At 36.2% G+C, this 20,266-nt stretch overlaps 1 protein-coding gene across 7 annotated transcripts in view; it reads left to right on the top strand.

Annotated features, from left to right (window-relative positions):
- UBR2 (ubiquitin protein ligase E3 component n-recognin 2) overlaps positions 1-20,266 on the top strand; it is a 55,700-nt gene that overhangs the window by 11,537 nt on the left and 23,897 nt on the right. For 4 of the 7 annotated variants that reach the window (XR_013181484.1, XM_054630174.2, XM_054630181.2 and 1 more), the window contains exons 5-20: positions 883-1,010; positions 1,260-1,398; positions 3,119-3,181; positions 4,422-4,542; positions 7,043-7,150; positions 8,657-8,745; positions 9,587-9,685; positions 11,963-12,126; positions 12,215-12,314; positions 12,850-12,978; positions 13,731-13,914; positions 14,953-15,014; positions 15,791-15,901; positions 18,147-18,212; positions 19,525-19,647; positions 19,980-20,043. Coding sequence is in view for 6 of the 7 variants with exons in the window: in XM_054630174.2 (XP_054486149.2) it covers positions 883-1,010; positions 1,260-1,398; positions 3,119-3,181; positions 4,422-4,542; positions 7,043-7,150; positions 8,657-8,745; positions 9,587-9,685; positions 11,963-12,126; positions 12,215-12,314; positions 12,850-12,978; positions 13,731-13,914; positions 14,953-15,014; positions 15,791-15,901; positions 18,147-18,212; positions 19,525-19,647; positions 19,980-20,043 (1,750 nt within the window). In the remaining variant the exon portion in view is untranslated. Of the gene's footprint in view, positions 1-882; positions 1,011-1,259; positions 1,399-2,427; positions 2,564-3,118; positions 3,182-4,421; positions 4,543-7,042; positions 7,151-8,656; positions 8,746-9,413; positions 9,513-9,586; positions 9,686-11,962; positions 12,127-12,214; positions 12,315-12,849; positions 12,979-13,730; positions 13,915-14,952; positions 15,015-15,790; positions 15,902-18,146; positions 18,213-19,524; positions 19,648-19,979; positions 20,044-20,266 lie in introns of those variants that run through there. The other 3 variants (XM_054630175.2, XM_054630176.2, XM_054630179.2) reach the window with 3 other exon arrangements.

Raw genomic sequence — 20,266 nt, 5'->3', positions numbered from 1 at the left:
TGCCAGTGGTTCTCATGTGCTGTTCCAAAAAGTGGTCCATTTGACTTGGCAGACTGAGGCAGCTCTCCCCTTCCTCCCCCTCCACATTTCCATTCCCCCACGTGCAGCAGCCTCCATTCTGCTCTGGCACAGAGAGCAGGACAAGTTTGTAGGGGCTGCTGCAGTTGTCAAATGGAGGGCACAGAGTGGGCACAAATGGGTGCACGGTGCACAGACAAAAGGGGAGCAGCTCTCTGTGAGCAAGACTGAGACGTGGACAGATCATTATGAAACACCTATTTACATTTCAGCAGTTAATTATTTATATACCACAGCATATAAGAGACGTGCATCATAAATCATGATGCCAGTGTGCTGCATGTTGTATAAGCCTGGATAGATAAGACTTATGCCTTTTAATGCATGCTGCATATAAAACAGGACAAGAGATGCATGGTCCTTTGTATTCTGCAGTTTACTAATATTGATAAGTGGAACAAAAGATACAGGGATCTGAAATTATGGTTTTGAGGGCATAGCAGAAGAAGCACGTTTTAATGCAGCTGAGGTTAAAGTTCTTCCAAAGAACTATCTTAAAAGGTGTGCAGGAGTGAGAACAAGGAGACTGAGAATGGAAGAATGTGTGAAAATGTAAATGGGTGATCAGAGGCACGTTAACATTCAGGTACTGAATGTTAGATTAGAGCTTTGGTGACTGTCAGTGTAGAAATGGAAGAAGAAAACAGGATGATTATTGACTCTCTTCCTTTCAGCTGAAAAGTCATTTAAAGAAAGACATCATTAAAGATGCTTACATCATCTTTGATAAAGAGAGGTGCAAGTTTGACAGCTTGTTTTGAATGTCATTTAATTTCTCATTTGCTATTTATATTTACTTTCCAGGATCCTCTTGTGCACTTACCAGAAGACATGGTAGCAAGAGCTTATAATATTTTTGCCATTACATTTAAATATGCAGTAGATATATTAACATGGGAAAAGGAAAATGAATTGCCTGGTCTAGAAATGATGTAAGTATAGTATTTGTCTTCTGCCTTTTAAAGGCTTACAGATATTTACAGTTGAAAATGCAGGTTCTGATTTTAAGAATCTTTTCTGCCTTTCCTGAAGTTGTCAGAAATATTTTGTATAAAATAATTGTAGTAGATTTGTATTTCTCATATTTTTCCTTTGCTCTTGCTTTTACTTTTAACATTGCTTTAAATGGCATAAATTCAATCCTTGCTTTGAGTGACATAAATTCAATCTTTGCCTTGAAGTGAGAAGAGTGACACTTACTACTGCATGCTGTTTAATGATGAAGTCCATACCTATGAACAAGTTATTTATACTCTTCAGAAGGCTGTGAACTGCACACAGAAGGAAGCCATTGGTTTTGCAACAACAGTAGATAGAGATGTAAGTGAATTAATTGATAGAACTGTTAATTACCTTGACCTAATGTTTGTTTTATGACTATACTTACTTTAGTCTGTTTTCCCAAAGCGTGTGGTTAATGTGAGTCTGTGAGTCCTGTGTGTCATACCACCATAAATGCCTTAATACTAAATACTAAATGTCTCAGTGCCTAAATGCTATTTGGCCAGTCCAAACCAGACCTGATACTGAATATGTTTCAATGTAAATGTATTCAAGTAGGTCTTATAAGTGTAAATGCCAAGGTGTTTCTCACTCCTCTGTCAAAAATGGGCAGCAGCTTTGGCTGAACCATCGAGCTGACATTGAAAGAGTCCCTAAATATGCTCATAGGAAATGCTTCTCAGAATAACAGCAGTTAAGTGTGAGGGATAAAATCCATAACTGACTGCTTTTTTTCTGGTGCTTGTGGAACTGTTCATGATTTGTGGTTTCTTTTTTAAATGTAATTTAATTTTCTTTTTCGTAATTGTCAGATTACAGTGGTAGGAAGAGGTAAAAGCATTTAACAGTTTTTAGGAGGAACAGTGAGTTCAGAATCACTATATGCTGAATATAATTGTAACTAGTATTTCAGTTTCAGAAGCACTCTGTCAGCTGTGTTGTAGTGTGGCTGATGTTAATTTTTTTAAGGAAAGTGATACTTCATTGGGTAACTGCAACTTTTTATTTTTGCAATCAACCTTGTGCTTACAGGTTTGTAAGCACAGGTTGACATGAAAGAAGTGTCTTTTTTATTTGGGCTTATTGGCTTGTTCCTATTTTTGGGGTTTTGGTGTGGGGAGGAAATCTTTAAATCTTTTCCCAAATGGCAATGGGAATGTCATTTTGTGTGGTTAAAGTACTTCAGGGAGGTCAGTGGAGCAGGAAATATAACCACTTCATATTACTTAACACTGAACTAGATTTTGGTTTTGTGTTATCACTGCTCTATCTTTTGTGGTAACCAAAGGATTCACGTCTGATCCCTGAATATGAGCTGACCTGAGCATGTGCTGTGTGTTGAGGGATACACTCAGAATTTCCTACTGTTGATGCCTTCTACTTCCAAATGCATACATGAATGCATATATAGATGAGCATGTATGTGGAAGAAATGAGAATGTTATGCCTGAAGCAGTGATTTGGCATCAGATCTAAAGTGCCCGTGAGTTTTCCAGTCTGCAATACACTATAAATTCAATCAATTATCTATTTTGATGTGTTGATTGACAGTAGAGAAAGACTGAAAACCTTCTTTTGGAATAAAACAAGTGCTTCAATTGTATGTTTAAAAGACCAGTTAACTTTAATATCTGCTTTTTTTAAAGGCACTGAAATACCTGAAGTATCTTCAAGTTATATCAAAACTAATGAATAATGCCTTTGTACTAATTTTTTCAGTATTTTAATAAAAGAAGTGTAGTTCTTTTCATTGTTCATCCTAAGAAACAAGGGAAAGAAAACACAGAAAACTTAATGTAACTGAATATAAATGAATATATGATACAATTTTATTTTCTTTTTAAAAGTACAGGGTGCATTTGGGAAATCCAAGTATCTAACTATATACAGTACTTAAGAAAGTGAAAATAGCATAAAAGGCAGAGTAGTTAGCATGTATCTGAAGCTTTTACTGTGTTTTTTATACAAGTGTAGAACACAGAATTGAGACTCCCTGTTTAGGAGCTGATGGTAATGTTACATCTGTCTGAATTTGCAGGGCCGTAGGTCTGTTCGATATGGAGACTTCCAATACTGTGATCAGGCAAAATCAGTAATAGTGGTAAGTAGTGGGGATAAGGGATGCTATCTCCTCACTTGCCTCCTCTTAAGCAGAAGGAGGCTTTGCTACCCAGTTTGTGATACTGTTATCGTAATAACTCATTATATTTTAATGATACAAAGTGTTGGAGATGCTATTTACAATACAGTAGAGGTATAAAAATACTGGTTTATGGGGTTGTTGTTGATCTTTTGTTGGGTTTTTTTTTTCCTACTATGGCCTACCTAACACCCAAAATAATTATTTAAAAAGAAGTTTGTAGGCAATTTTTTTTCTTCATAAAACAGATGTTGACAGGAACTTTGAATGTATCTTTTAGAATTACATGCTAGTTCAGATCAGTGAAGTTCAATTATTACAGTTTTTCTCCCATAGTGTGAAGTTACTTATGTCTTTCACAGCAACAGTTATGGAAATTATTACTGATTGAGTCCAAGTGTGAAACTGCAAATACTTTCATTGCATCTATGCATTTATATATGTATGTATATTAATATCTATATATTGCAACATTCTTCCATGTAAAAATGTGAGAATGTTTTCTTTTATTTTTTTAACTGCCGCAGTGCAGTACTTAATCACATGAAATAAATAGTTTATGTATGATACTGCAACCTTGTATGAAAAGCAAATGCTGCAACTAGAGTTACTGTTCTTTAACTACTGAAGATATTTTGAAAGCATTAGTATATTTTTTAGGATAATGTTGTGCAATATTTTTAACTTGCTGGCCATGCAGGCAAAGAACAAATGGCTTTTATGTGTAACATCTAACCATTATGCTTTCTAACACATAGATGAGGGTAAATTCTTTATTTTAACTCTGTATGTTTAATTTGTGGTTTTGAAAATAGTCTGTGCTCAGTCAGTTTCCATGATGGGCTGCAGTGTGACTTGCCTGTCATGTTGAGAGGGATAAACACACGTGGCTGTCTTGGGTTGAACGTGGGAGTGCTTATCAGTAAAATGCAGCAGATCAGTGTAAGCATTGATAACAGGCCAAGAGTGGAAAATGGTTTGACCTAAATATGCTGATATTGCATAATAAGGTCCTTCAAATATTAATAGGATAAACAAAATGCACTTTTTTTGGGCTTGTTATGTAGGTGTTAGTAATTAGAATATGTATTAATATTATAAATTATCAGATTTAATCACAGGAATGCTGTATTTCTGTATAGAAGTATATACCAGTCCTCACTTAAATATGCATTGCCTCCTTTCTCCTTTTCTATTTAAGAGAAATACCAGTCGTCAGACAAAGCCATTGAAAGTGCAAGTTATGCATTCATCTATTGTTGCCCATCAGAGCTTTGGTCTGAAGCTCCTAACTTGGCTTGGCAGTGTTATTGGATATTCAGGTGGGCAAAATTTATATTTTGAGATAAGATGGAGAATATTTGAGAGGAGCTGATTTTCTGAAGCAATTTTGTCTTCCTTTTTGAGATATGTAATGTATAAGGCAAAGCTATTAATAACTTGTCAGACTTCATTTTATTTTCTCTTACTGGAGTTCTGTTCTGAATTCTAACTTCCATGTGAAAGTGCTACCAGTCTTACATAGTCTTTTCTGTTTAGTTGCTGTTGAACAGAAGCTGAGACTTGCTGTCAAATGCAGTATGCCAAAAAGCTATTTTTTCAGTCCCTACTTCTTTTTAAATGAATGCAGTAAGCTGAAAATAACCTGTCTGATTAGATAAAACAAAATTATTCAGAAGTAATTTGATGAATGTAGATGAAAGCGATTGCTTCAGATTTTTTGCTAAGTAGAACAGAGAAAACGCAGTGAATTGTGGAGGGTTTTGGTAAGTATAAAAGCTGACAAAGTCCTAATCAAATTTTTTAAAGAGGTTTCTTCAAAGGAATCAAGATGCACAGTATCAGAATTTATGGGAATGTTCAGTTTTTGTTTTGACTTCATTCCCCCTTTGTCCTGGTAAATCATAAGATGTAGGGTATGGGAGGAAATAAAAGGAAAAGTGACAAACTGCTGATATGGAGAAATGTAGATACAGACCCCTTTGAAATTTGTATTTTTTTAATCTGGAAATGTTAGCAAGAAGTATTAGCAGAGCACACTCAGCTTTCATATTGCACATATGTTCTGCATGGTTGCATCATTTCTTCAGAGACTGTATGTTTTATTAGACTGAGAGTTGAAAAACCAAGATTTCATGCACAGGGTCTTTATAACATGTTCTCATTTTTGAAACATAAGTCGTTTATGTTTAAATTTTAAAGATAAGTAAATCAAACTTCTGAACAGTAGGTATTAGTAGATTGGAGTGATGAAGAAAGTTTCCTTTTGTGGGAAATTTTCCTTTCAGTGAAACATGTTGGCAGGCACTGTCTTTCTTATCCTTATCCTATTTTAAGCCCAGTGTTGTTCCACATCATTTGTGCCAAGTGCCACAGTCATTAATTTTCAGCACTAAATGACAGTGGCAAAAAGGTAATTTGAATATGTCATTCATGTCTCATATTGCAGAAGAAAGTACTGAATTTTGAGTTGTGTATGTAGTGTTTCTGAAGTTCTGAAGAGTTCAGCTCATTAAATGCTGAGTTCTTTATGATTCAGAAGGGCAAAAGGCACATTTGTTTGTAAACAGCACACATACATTTTGTCTGTGACCAGTGTGCTCATTTACTTGAACTGCCTTCCATGTCTTGGGATGTAATCTTGTACTCTGAGTCTGGTTTTGTGAAATACACTTCTGAAAGAGTTGATTTCCCTTAGCTTTTTACCAAACACACCCAAGCAACTCAATTCTGCTCAATCTTTTAAACAGTCTGTTACCCTTCATCTGTGACATGGGGGGATTGAGTTGCTGCTTGGGTGGTTACACTGAAATGTCCCTGAACAATGGCTGAGGGACAGGTAGAGGGATGTTCTGCTGTACCAAAGTTAGGTTGGATGATTGCTGTCAAAGGAATGACAAATTCTTGTCATTAAAAAAAAAACAAACTAGTAGAAAAACCTTGCTATGGAACTTAGTCAGAAGTTTGACCACTACATCTTCCTAGCAAATATCCCTTCTTCTGGAATAAGTGTCTTATTTGACAATTGCTGAACAATGCAGTAGTTTGCATTAATTTATTGTCCTTCATAACAGTAGTTGGCATTGAACTCTGCAAGGCAAAAAGGAATAACCCCAAACTGCTGTAGGGGTTCTCAACATGTATATTACTGCACCATGCAGCACATGGTGCACAGTACACAGCACCATGCCACTGCCCACTCCGCCTGAGGAGCTGAGATGCCAAGCAGGGTGTGGGAGTAAGGGCTCTGTAAGTCCCATAGTTCTACAGGAATATACATTTCCTGCAGTGCAATGCCAGTTGAACACTCTTAACAGGAGCATGTCTGGGCTGTGCTGTGTTTCAGATGCAGGCTTGTCTGCAGGCATATGACTTATATGTTCATATAATTACAATTGCTTCTTTCCATTAGGAAAAAAGATGCAGAGAAGCCTTAAAATGATAGCATGAATATACGAGTCATTTAATATATTAATTATATTTTCCTTTTCATAGGAGTCTAATCAGGAAAACTAAACCCTGGGAAATTAGGCTGTTTCTTATTTTAGTTATCCATTTTTAAGGAAGCACATTTTAATTTGATAACTTTAAACCAAATCATTGCGTTTGGTGATTTTCACTGTGTTCCATAAGGCTAGTGTGAAACTTGCAAGGTGTGAAATATTTATGTTTGTATCAGCAAAATATGAGTGCTGTTATTCAGTTGTTGTGAAAAAGGGGGCAGTGTGAGGGCTTCTGTGGTGTATGAAAATTTCAGGATGTCAAAATAACACATTTGTGTTTGAGCTGTAGCTAACTTGTACCGCGTTTCTCTTCATTAAGATGGCCTTCGCCGGATATTGTGTCAGGTTGGTTTGCAAGAAGGGCCAGATGGTGAAAATTCTTCTCTTGTAGATAAGCTGATGCTGTATGATTCTAAACTGTGGAAAGGTGAGTGTTCTCAAAGCTCTGGAAAATGCTAGAGAATGCTATGCCTAAGTTTTCCTTTTATTGTATCTGCTAATGTTGGATCATTTTTACTGTGGTGTATTATGGATAATTTTGCCTAATTGGTTACAATCTCTCCCTTCATGATACACTCGCAAGTGTATTTAAGAGGAGAACGTACTGAGACCCTTTGGAGTCGGGCTGGTTTTAGGTCTAATTTTTCAAAGTGGTCTGAAATTAAAACTGACTTGATATATGCAGATGATAGTGATAGCTAATGGAAATTGAGTAAGTGATAGAGAAATTGGGGGTTTGTCTGCTTTATAGGATCTCAGCATCCATTTAATATCTACCAAAATGCCTATTTTTAAAGGATAAGGCAGAGTCTTTCTGCTTTGACTTGTGTTTGTGTTCATGAGGTATTCTTAAGTGTTCTGAGAACATTCTGTAAAAATTACTGTTCTGTTGTTTTAGAGCTCTTGAAACTTTGAGAGGCTGTTTGGTATAATGGAATTAGCTAAAAAAGTTGTAATTTTGAGGAAGGTGAGGTAGTTAATTTCGATTCCATCATTGATTCTCTGTCTGATTTGATATCCTGCAAGGGTGTGTAGGTCCATGTATAAGAAAGAGATACACAAAGAACAGGTAGGGAATGATGCAATATGATTGCCTGGGGAACTTCTTGGAGTACCAATAAAATAAGTAAGAAGTAAGGTGGAAAGTGGATGTAGTTTGGAGAAAATTATTATTTTAGGTTTTGTTTATCTAATACCTTTATCTTGAGAAAAAAGTCCTGGTGCTGCAAATTTTGTAATGTGAAGGTGCTTTTGTGGAGAATTACAACATTTTTAATGCAGGTTTTGTTAGGTTAATGTCTTTCATGTGAGCAAGGAGTAACTTTTGCATCTCTATTTTGACATCAATATTTCTCTACTTTTTCTCATATTCCATAGTTCTCTGCATTAAGGAAATAGTGTCATGGCTTTTGACTTAAAAGTGATCTACAGAAGAAATAATGCATATGTGCATTTGTTTCCAAGCTACATAGAGATGAATGTAATTTATATTGATAATACTCTCTGGGATGCTGTCCAGACAGACTAGAAATTCAGAGATAGCTTAGGTATAATTTTATGGAGATGTTCACAACTAGGAAAATTTGTTGCAGTTCCCAAGACTTCTCATAATAGTGTTCTCTTCTTTTCCCATCTAAATCCCCTGTTTATCCTGTGAAGGAACAGGGTTCTGTTCTTGTTTGCTGACTTCCCTTATATTTGATGACATTCAACGGTGTTATCTCATACAGGAGTAATAAATAATGCCTCTTGAAGAATTTTGATTTGTTATTCTTCTTTATCCTTTGCTACCACCTTACAGACTTAATCAAAGCAGCTTCTACTCTGAAGTGCACATTTACCTCATTCTGTAGAAGTTTACTTTTCTAAATGTTTCCATAATACGTTGATAGAAAATAGTGACATGCAATATTTCATTCATTTTTGTTGACAGGAGCTAGAAATGTGTATCACCAGTTATTCATGAGCAGTCTTCTTATGGATTTGAAATACAAGAAACTTTTTGCTATCCGCTTTGCAAGGGTAAGTATCTTTCTTGCAAAGAGCCATTAAATGCTAAAAATGTCTAGTGAAGAGAGTCTAGTTAGCATACAGTGATTTAAATGAACTGTTACTCAATTTTTTTTCCTTTTTATGGAAGTGAAAACTTGAAATTAAATGCTGGAAATCTTATTTTGCTCTTCAGTATATTAGTTATAATGGCATCTCATCTCTTGGGAAGGAAATGGCCTTTCAGACACCCCAGAACTAAAGCAGTTGAGATGTTTTTGTCTTCACCATCAGCTATGCAGGCTATCACTTCTTAAGAGCTAATCACTGCTCATTGTTGAGGTGTAAGCTGTTATCGCACTGCTTAGAAATAGTGCTGAAATTCAGTCACGCTGATTAGTATTTCTGCAGTAACTGTTATTCGAAATGCTTTAAATCAGCACTGCAAAATTCTGCTCACTCTGCTGCAGACTCTTGAGTAGAAAATAAAATAGTAGCCTTTATTGTGAAAATGAGAGTGAGTAGATCTCACATGTGAGCAGATTAAGTTGTCATATTCTTTGTACAAAATACCGTAATAATAATCCATTAGAGCTACTCTTCCCTTTTTCATGGCAGAGTTTAAAGTTTCCCAGAGCAGACATTTAAGTTAAAAAATCAGGTCAGTGTGGATTAGAGGTGAATTTCCCCTTGTTGTTTAGAATTACCGGCAGTTGCAGAGAGATTATATGGAGGATGATCACGAACGGGCAGTATCGGTGGCTGCTCTGTCTGTCCAACTCTTCACTGTACCTACTCTGGTGAGTAGTGCCTGTCTTTCTTTTAAAAACTGATAGTTGGCACTCCTTGCCTTTTTTTGCCTCCTTCTTAATAGAACTATGAGCGATTGCAGAGTGATTTTATGAAAGATGACCACGACAGAGAGTTCTCAATTGCTGACCTCTCGATACAGATATTCACAGTGCCTTCTCTTGTAAGTACTAAAAGACCAAAAAAGGAAATCTTTATTTGTTAAAAGCCTCTCAAGGTTCATAAATCAAGGCTGCAGATTTCTTTAACATTTCTGTGGAAATGCAGAACAGTCAGACTGTTTGCATACATCGCTAGGGGTTTAGAAGTTAAAGCATTCAACATCGGGAAGTTCCAGACTGGCTTCCCAGAGTGGGCTGGGTGTTTCTTGTTTTTCTTTTTACATTTTTCTTTTACTTTTTTTTAGAAAGGTACTTTCATATTTAGTTAGAGATACATACACCTAACATTTAAATTTCTCATCATACTGAGCCACATTTACTGTTTGTAGAAGTCTTTTTTATGGTTTGCATATCATGGTCTCAGAGCACCATTCTGGTGCAGTTTTATAAATGATCCACTTATGTTCATTTTCCAGTCAACACAAGTGCAAGCAAGAATTGTCTCATGACACTCCCTACTTTCTTGGGTACTTTGAGTCTCAAGACAGTTCCTTCTTTTAGATTTCCAGTTAACTTTTGTTTTGGTGCTACAAGCACTGTGACTTCTCCCAGCTCACCAAATCTGCTGGTCCTTCACCAGTTCCTTCACCAGTTTGTTTGGGAAACTTTTTTTTTTCCAGTCTCCATTTAAGCCTGTCTTTGCTTGTATTATGAACTAGACAAATTAAAATTTGAAGCTGTACTGGAATAAAAGTCTGATTTTCATACCCAGAATTGTTTAAAAAAATAAATGTTTCTGAATCCTCCCAAATTTAATAAGCTTCATTGAGCTTTTAAATTCAATAGGAGCATGGCAATCACAATACTGAGCAAACTTCTTCAATTTCTTAGGGATGGATGATATTCATGGGAATTCAACAGGAACTCAAGATTTTTTTCCCATGATTCAGGACAATATTTATTGCCTCTTTTAATTATGATGCTTTCAGTAAGAATGTTGCCAGTATTCAGATTTACAGTTAGACTTAACCAACTAATGCATTCAGATGATTATGGTATTTTTGCCTTTGGCAGATGGGGTGGAACAATATTACTTTTTGAAAAAGTAATTTCAAACATTTCCCAGGGCAGAGTAATTACAGTGCTCCTTTTGTACGTGTTCTATTTTAAAAACATGCAAAAAAAGCAAAGCAAGTGCATTTTGACTGTTGTGCAGAGTGATAGAATAGATTGACAACATGAAAGTAATTGTGATAAGCTTCTATCACATGAACTAAGTATTATTGTTTAATATATTTATAGCCACTCATTCTTAACTAAATGAGTAAGTTGAAGAGTTTAAACCACCCCATCATCCTCCAGTAACATTTTCAACTGATTTCAAACTGTAATTTAAGAGTTTGAGCTCTCAAGGAACTGTGGTTTTTTGGTTTGAGGGTGGATGGACAGCCCTGTTGGTGATGATTTTTTGGGAGGAAAATGTTAATCATTAGATTCTTTTCCCCCACTGCAGTAGCATTTTAGAAACTATTTTGGATTGTCATTAACAGCTGCAGAACCTGGAAGCTCTAGTCAAGAGCCACAATGTCATTGTGGTAGATCAGAGTGGCCAATATTGTTGAGTCTGCTAGCCAGATCCAAGGATTGCAAGGCTCATCCTGTTTAACCAACAGAATGGGGGAATTGTGGAAGTGTTCATGAGTAGGAGCTGGCAGTAACTTAGTGCCCCCTCCTCTCTTGTGAAATTGGCTTAGGTTAGGCTGGGTGATGAAGGCAATCTTTGTCAGACTTTGCTGATTTCTTTCATGCAACACATGGATATATGCAGTAGACCTTGAGGAAAATTAGAGGTTATTTAATGAAATTTCCATGTGGAAATTGCATGTGCAGTTCTTATTGGCTCAGAAGAGGCTCTGCTTACCACAGCTCTTGACAGTTTGTAAACAGAGAACAGAAGAGCTGTCACTCCCCTAAAGGGCTCAAACTGTATGAGAGGAGACAACACATACTTAAAGGGAGGTACAAGTTAATTATAAGACAGATAATAACATGTCTTGTGCCATAATTATATAGGTTAGCAGGGGCCTTACCACAGACAGCCTTCTGTACAGAAAGGATCTGAAAAAAGAAATCTGGCTTATGATAATTCTTTACTAGATTCCTTTTTTTTGTCTTCTGTGATTCTGTGAAAAGAGTGCTTTTCTGTGTTCTGTTCTAATTTTGATGTAATTATTTTGGATTAAAAAAAATAATGTATTTTATAAACTTCATGGTGCAGTGTGAAAATCTTGTTAGCTGTGCCTGTTAATTACAGCAAGTTTCAATGTACTTTGGCATAGGCTCGAATGCTAATAACAGAAGAGAATCTCATGACCACTATCATCAAAACTTTCATGGACCACTTAAGGCACCGTGACATCCAAGGCAGGTTTCAGTTTGAACGTTACACTGCTCTTCAAGCTTTCAAATTCAGGCGTGTCCAGAGCCTTATTTTGGATCTCAAGTAAGTATGCTAACTATGTGCTGATTTGAGAAACAGAGGAGTTTAAAAAAAATCAAAAATGAACACTTGCATCTTTCTAATCTCCCAGGTACGTGCTGATAAGTAAGCCAACGGAGTGGTCAGATGACTTGAGACGCAAGTTCCTCGAGGGTTTTGATGCCTTCTTAGAATTACTCAAATGTATGCAGGTACGTAAATCTGTGAATTACAAAATTTGGCAAAATTTAAACAGGAAGTTAGCTATTATGATGTCAGAATAGAAGAAATTTTATAACTGAAGTTATAAAACCTTCATTTTATAACTTCAGTGCAGTATCACTTTTGGAGCCATTGCATTTTCCTAAAACATAACATCGTGCCTCGCTTCTTAAAATGTTGTTGTAGAGGACAATAGAAAGGAAGAGCAGTTCAAAATGAGAAGTGTAATTTAGGGCATATTTTGCACTTGTAGAGGCAGACAAGACAATTAATTCTGTGAGCAAAATCTGGTTCATCTTAAGTGTCAGCAGAGTTGCTCCTTGTATTGAGGAATAAATTGTTCCTGATGCACAAATAAACCTCTTCATTTGTGGTTTCATTCCCTTTCATTCCCCCAAGGTTCTTTTTACCTGTTGCAGCAACAATGTTTATAAGGATAGCTAACCACTGTCTCATACCTCTGCTAATGCTGTCACTGTATTTCAGTGATACATTGTTGAAATGTGTAATCTCTTCTTATTCTAGGGTATGGATCCAATAACTCGTCAAGTAGGACAACACATTGAAATGGAACCAGAGTGGGAAGCAGCATTTACACTGCAGATGAAATTAACACTTGTTATTTCAATGATGCAGGACTGGTGTGCATTAGATGTAAGTTCCTTCAGAATTGTTTTTCTGTGTGAACAGGGATGAAACCCAAATATTAATATATGTAAAAATTTACCCAAACACAACTTCACCATAAGCCAAGGGCATCTTCTATGAGAAAATGCAAATCTTTACTGTATTTAAACACAAGTTTGGTTTGTACTGACCAGTTCATAAGAACATGGTTAAGCCTTTTGCAAATACTGCAGAGAGTTTTGTCACACATCTGAAGATCATGATTATCACAAATCTATCAGGTTATAATTTTCAAAGAGAAGGGAATGGAGGACTAGGCCCTGAGTCTACCAAATACTGCTTGATTATAAATCATGTTTCTGCTCCCTAAGTGTTTCAGGATTTCAGAACTTGAGCATGGTAAAATACAACTGTAGAATAAGTGATCCTGGAATACCTGAACATCGAGGCTGGCTTTAACCTGTTACTAGTAGTTAATGTGCAGTTTTTACTAGCCTAGCATGACCATTCCTCAGAAAGTTACCATAATAGTTACAAAAAAACCCCAAACCCAAAGAACATACTAGTGTGTACTTTTCTAATCAGACATACCAGTATGAGTTTTGCAGTTTGTGCCCTCCTTAACTTGACTCTTTTGCTGGATTCCTTATATTAATTTTGCAGGACTGTTGTTAAAGGTAAAAATTGCAAACCCTTCAGGGTCTTTATTATGTTGTCTGTATTATTTTTCAGAGCTGTGGTTTTTTCATAACCTCTTTAAACTGCAATCTTTCTTTTAGGAAAAAGTATTGATTGAAGCTTACAAGAAATGCCTGACTGTGTTGATGCAGTGTCATAGTGGGTTTACTGATGGAGAACAGCCTATTGTCCTCAGTATGTGTGGACATTCAGTTGAGACCATCAGATACTGCGTTTCTCAGGAAAAAGTTAGCATTCACCTCCCAGTTTCTCGTTTACTTGCAGGTATGAACAGTTGAAAAATATTTCAGGAAATGAAAAATGTTCTGTAGGTGTGATTTGTGTTTGTTTGTACATGAAGACACAAACAAGCATTGTTTAAGGCTTGAATAGGATTAATTTTGGCCATTTTCTAGCTGTTTGGTAACTTCTAGGCCAGATGTTCTTAATCACCAGAAAACTTGTTATCATTCAGGCTGGGGGAGATTGTCTCATGCCCCTGGATTTGTATTATAGGCAGCTACTGCTGCTTTTCCCACTTGAGTGATGCAAAAGAGCTGGGACAAAATGTGGACTGTGGTTGACTGTTTGGGAATATGTTTAGCTGTCAGCTTAAATAGACTAATCAACATTCTGCTAGAGAACATATTTATCAAACACAGATGTATCACCAGAAAATTGAGCTATGTCTTTCTCTTCATATTGTGCCTATCTTGTTCAGCAGTTGTGTTGAAAAAAGCTTTATGAATTTTAGTTTACAGAATCAGAAAGAATGCGATAAAAATAAATTCACAAATAATGAAGTGAAAAAGGTAATTCTTAGGTAAAGTGCCATGCAGTTCAGTGTCAAATGGCTTTGAATATTTGAATCTTTGAGCAAAGTCCTTCTGACTTCAAAAGAAAGAAAACCACAAAACCTTCATGTGTTTTGTGGGGGCTTTATTCTAGTTCCTGAGGTATTTTATAAACTCCCCAAGGTCTGATAAAAAGGATGAGCTATCTGCTGTTGATTGTTTGTCCTGCCAGACCAAGGACTCTTGGCTCTCACTGTGGGGACAGAGTCAAAAAAAAGGCAAAAATCTCACTTGTACTGCAAGGCTTATACAGATACAAAGGGAAAACTTCATTTCTCTTTCAATGTATTCTTTGTAATATGTTTCTTCAGGAAATAACTGTGTAGCTCCAAGGTGATAAATCTGGAGACTTGTCACTGTGTCTGGAAGAATGATCTGCGAGTAAATCAGATGACCTTTTTTGTCCTGTTTTAATCACATAAAATAATGTATGTAATATTCTGTATGGTTTTTTCATGTCTTTTTGCAGGGTTGCATGTTTTGCTGAGTAAAACTGAAGTGGCATATAAGTTTCCAGAGCTGCTACCCCTGGTATGTAATCAAACGTTGTATATTCATTAAATATAATTCATGCAGAACAGGAAATTGGTCATGTAAATGCAGGATGATATTAAATAAAACAAAGGGCCTTTGTACTGTGAATTCTACTCAGAGAGAATATCTTTAGTATATAAAATTACCTTTTAAAAGATTAATATTTAGATATTCATGACTAGAGCATAGACAGGCAGCATTGCTCTCTAAGGTAACTAAGACTCAGGTTGCATAACTTGCTTTTTGTAATAGAAACTGTTTTTAGGAACCCCAGGCAAGATCTGATTCCTTCTCCTTGGGCTGGGTTCTAATTTTCTTCCCCAGCTCTTTCTTGCCTGCTGCCTGTTCTTATTGATATGCTGTTTCTTTAAGGGGTAGTCAAAAAAGGTGAAATGAAAGAGCATAAAACCTAACTGGGAGAAGAAATTTTAATGGCTTTGGAAAGAAGTAGTACTTAACCTTTGAATGAAATAAATGAAATTGCAGTTTTATTACATTGCTGGTGTTGATGTTTTAAAATATGAAAGCTACTGTCTTTAGGAATAAACTAAAGCCCTCATGCAGTAGATGTGTGGAGCAAAGACAGAATGTAAGTGTGATTAACAATGATTTGAAAGATTGTGAATAGGTTCATCTAACTTGTTTGTTGGATTTGCCTGCCTTTTGTAGTGCCCAAATATTTCAATGATCTCAAATATCATCCTCCTTCATTTCAGTCCCATTTTCCATTATTTTCTCTGTATACATCAAAATATTGCATTTTCTTAATGCAGAGTGAACTTAGCCCACCCATGTTAATAGAACATCCTCTACGATGCCTAGTCCTGTGTGCCCAAGTGCATGCAGGTATGTGGAGAAGGAATGGCTTCTCTCTTGTTAATCAGGTAAGTGCATAGTAGCTGTAGAATCACTCTTTTCTGATAGCTCTCTCAGGATAATTTCACAGAATCACAGAATCAATTAGGTTGAGACCTCTGAGATTATTGGGTCAAACCCTTGGCCAAACACCACCTTGTGAACTAGACCACAGCACTCAGGGCCATGTCCAGTCGCTTCTTGAACACCTCCAGGGGCAGTGACTCCACCACCTCTCTAGGCAGGCCTTTTCAATTTTTAACAACTCTTTCCATGAAGAAATTCTTCCCAATGTCCAACCTGAACCTTCCCTGGCACAACCTGAGGCTGTGTTCTCTTGTCCTGTCGCTGGTTGCCTGGAAGAACCTCGCTGTATTTATTGAAGTGAAGGGCCCAATACTGGAGACAGCACTTGAGGTGGAACCTCACCAGTGTGGAGTATGGAGGGAACTCTTGGTCTTTCAGACCCCAAAACCTTCTGTTTCTGTACTGATTTGAAATTTTACTTATGTCAGTCTTACGGAAGGCAGAGTGAGGTAGGCGTTTTTATCAGCACTGGCATCATTTGAGTATTTTTGCTTTTAAACTAGTCTTGGATTTTTTTTAGTCAAAAGTTGCTTTTTTATTTCAGGACTGCTGCAGTAGCCACTGAACTTAGTGCTCAGTGTGTAGAGTTTTAATTACTGCAGTTAATGACTCCTGGCTTTTTTACTGTGTACTGTGCAGCAGCAGTTGGAAGTGCAGAATTAGATCTGCGCATCCGTGGTAATGCATTTATCACCTCCACATAAAAGTGTCTCAGATATAAAAATATGCAGCATTATGGTATTATGGCTATTTATATTTATAAAGTAGATGAAATCCAAAGACCCCACAGAAGCATTAGAAGCAGTGTAGAACGAAGTGTTTCTTGGCTTTTAGCTATAATACTTCTGCAGACTTTCATTTCTAAACTTATGTTCTCAATGTTTACATAAATTAGGTGTTTCAAGCATAGCAGCTATAAAATGGGTACTGTGGTGTCAGTACCACCCGCCAGGGTGATTGTCTCAAGTGATTTTCTCAGCAAGACTTAGATTACAACAGGAATAGGGTGTAATTCTGTGAGGTGTTAACTTGATTTATTTGCAAGAAAATTCCTTCAGTCCTGTCAGCCCTCATCTCCATTAGATAATTGCGATGTATATCTACTAGGAGACTGAATTAAGCTGCTCAAATATATTATATTCTGACACTTCTTGACCCTTGAAGGATCTTCAGAAGGTGGTGTCCTTGTCATTACAGCAAAAAGAACTCTAGTTATGTACAATTATAGCTGTGTCCACAGTGCTGTAGATACACATCAAATCTGGAATTTCAGCATAGCTTTTGGTGGTGATGTAAGTCTCTGTGTTAATTTCCCCTGGTTGTCAGGATCTTGAAGTTAAGAGCTTCATTTAGTTGAGATAACTTCACTCCCACAGTCTGCAAGTCCTTTCTCTTTTTTTTGGTTATGGGGAGAGCTCATGTTCAGCCAGCTCCTTTTGGATCTTTCCCAGATAATAGGAATGGGCATCTATATGTGTGAATTATTAGGATAGAGAAGAAAGGGAAGGCATGCCTAGCTGTCTTCATGTAATTCTGGTGGAAATGGTGTGTGTGTAGAGGAGACTTTAGCATGCTGAAGTTTGTTTCCAGGCCTATGCAGAAACTTGTCAGCCTTATTTATTTTTCCTCTATTGTGGTAGAACCAAACTTTCCCACCTTTCAGTGCCATGCATTGATTGTGGTGTTGCTGCTGCCTGGCTCAGTGCTGTTGAGTTTTTCCTGGGATGGTTTGGGTTAAGTATAGTTCTGTCACAATATTAACATTTTGCTGACACTGGCAATTCCTGAAAGATGGTATCTCAAATGATTAAAGAGGAATTCATGAAGCGAACAACAAACATTTCTTCAACTGCAAGGGCTTTCTCTCCTGTGAATGTCAAACAGTTAATTGCTAAACAAATATATTAAAACATAAGCTAAAGAGGTCAAAAAGATTTTTCTTGTAAGTTTATGAAATTCAGACATGGCATCACTACAAGGCAGTCAGCAACTATGATTGTCTTGTGTTTTTTAAAAAAGCTTTTTGCCTACAGATAAAATTGTATAATTTTTTTCAAATTACAGATTCATTTTTTTGTTTATGAACACAGTATAGCAAAGTTTGTTTTTTACAGAAGTAAAATAATTTTAGATGAAATATTATCTGTGTTAATGATTGTGGTGTGGTGTTTCGGGTATTTTTTTCAGATTTATTACTATCATAATGTGAAGTGCAGGAGGGAGATGTTTGACAAGGACATAGTAATGCTTCAGGTAACCATGTATACCAGTTTGCATTTTTTCAGTTTTTTCAATGTTGCATTTTTACATATTTTCAGGATGTCTTTGTGTTTATCTTCATCAGGACCTTTTTAAAGAAAAACTGTCTATTTTTTTGTGGAAGGACTTCAATTTTCTTATTTTATCTACGTAATTATGGAATGATTTTTAAAAGGAAATAACTATTGGTTGTAATACTTCTTTTTTAACTACAATTTGAAAGTTCAGAATTTTCTGTTTAGTGTATATATGCCATATCTTCAAGAATGTAATATTTTAACTAATGGGTGGTGCTGTACTGGCAGTTGCATGAGTCTGCATGGTATCAGAAAGGCAGTCAGTGTATGTGTTGATTTTTTTGGTTTTCCCCTTCAGAAGAGATTTTGCAAATGTGGCAGTCTGTTTAGCTCTATGACAGATGCAATGCTTCCACATTGAGAGCAATATAATCTAAAATTTGCAGCTCAGGCTGCATAGTTCACCTGGACAGCAAAATATTTTCTTGGGAAATCCCTCAAATCTTAACTGGAGTTAGCAATACCCAATAGGATAAACATGCCTCAAGATATTTCCGCTTTCAGACACAGTTCCCTGAGACTTCATCTGCCACTGATTTTTATTGATCATTTTCAGCTGCCAATTTGGGTAGATATCCTTGAGCTTTCTTGGAAATTTATTCTGTTTTAAAGATGGTCCCATTAGCAATAGTAAACTAACAACAAATATTTGTAATTGGCAAACCTTGTTTAATAAACAAAAAAAAACTTCAGCCAGTAGTTTTCAGAAATGGAAATTTCTGAAAGTCAATGTTTGTTCTGCATTGAAACTTGAGTATTTTTCATTCCAAGAAGGTTTTGGAAGCTTTGCTCTACAATCTTCAGCCTTTCTTTAGAGGATTGCATTTTGTTGTTAAAATCTTCAGTGGTATATACTAAGTAATATTATGCCTGCTAGAATATAAGCTAGCAGGAACAAAATTTTAGAGATAAAAACAACCAAACAAAAGTCTCACTGAGGTTTGTTTAGACTGCTTAAGATAGGAGGAGCAACTCTGAATATTTTGCATGATGCCCTTAAAAGGGCATCAGAAATTCCTGATAAAGCGTAGGATTCTTGTCAAATGGGCTTACGCTTCTGTTCTTAGTGTTCTAAGGGCATAAACTTAAATGTTAAGTCTTCATTCATAGGATTGAGAGAGGAATTAATTTTATAAAGAATATACAGTGGACATCATATATAAATATACAAACATGCTGTGATAACACCCAATCTGTTTTCTCTGTATAATCTTTTTTTCCTTTAATAGACAGGTGTGTCTATGATGGATCCAAATCACTTCCTGATGATAATGCTGAGTCGCTTTGAACTGTATCAGATCTTCAGTACTCCAGACTATGGCAAAAGATTTAGCACAGAAAATACTAACAAGGTATTTTATGCACTACTGCAATAGAAAAGCTTCAGTTTTGTTTTTCAAAGTGTATCAGCTGCTGTTGTACTGAGACATTTCTTGATAAAAAAGCAAAGCTTAGCCTATTTTAATTTCATTTGGCCTGTTTGAAACATGCATAAATGTTTTTACCTGTCAAACAGGTAAATATCAGAAAATGTTGCGTTATTTTTACACTTATGACTGTGTTTCACCATAGCTCAGTTTGGGAGTATTAAGGGTGAAAACAGACAATGTTTTGAATCACTGAAAAGGTATTTTCAGCATATGGAATAATTATTGAAAAAAATTTTTTTTTTGTTTTGTTTCAGGATGTTGTTCAACAAAATAACACTCTTATAGAAGAGATGCTATACCTCATTATAATGATTATTGGTGAGTTCAAAACATATTTAATTAATTTTTTTAATTTAGGCTTTTTAATGGTTTGGGCAATTTTTTGTTGCTATCTCAGGTTCTCTTCTGTTGTGAACGTCCTGTAGCTCTGACTTCTTTCCTAGTAGAAAAGCCTTGGAACTAGCTTAGATCAATGTAACGAATTTTTGAACACTGGTGGGTGAACATAAGATTTCACAGAAGACACCCTGTTTTCCAGCCT

The sequence above is a fragment of the Agelaius phoeniceus genome, chromosome 3 (genome assembly GCF_051311805.1).
Source record: "Agelaius phoeniceus isolate bAgePho1 chromosome 3, bAgePho1.hap1, whole genome shotgun sequence".
Classification (NCBI taxonomy): domain Eukaryota; kingdom Metazoa; phylum Chordata; class Aves; order Passeriformes; family Icteridae; genus Agelaius; species Agelaius phoeniceus.
Note: the sequence above shows the minus strand (reverse complement) of the source record. Positions and strands in the feature narration are given on the sequence as shown.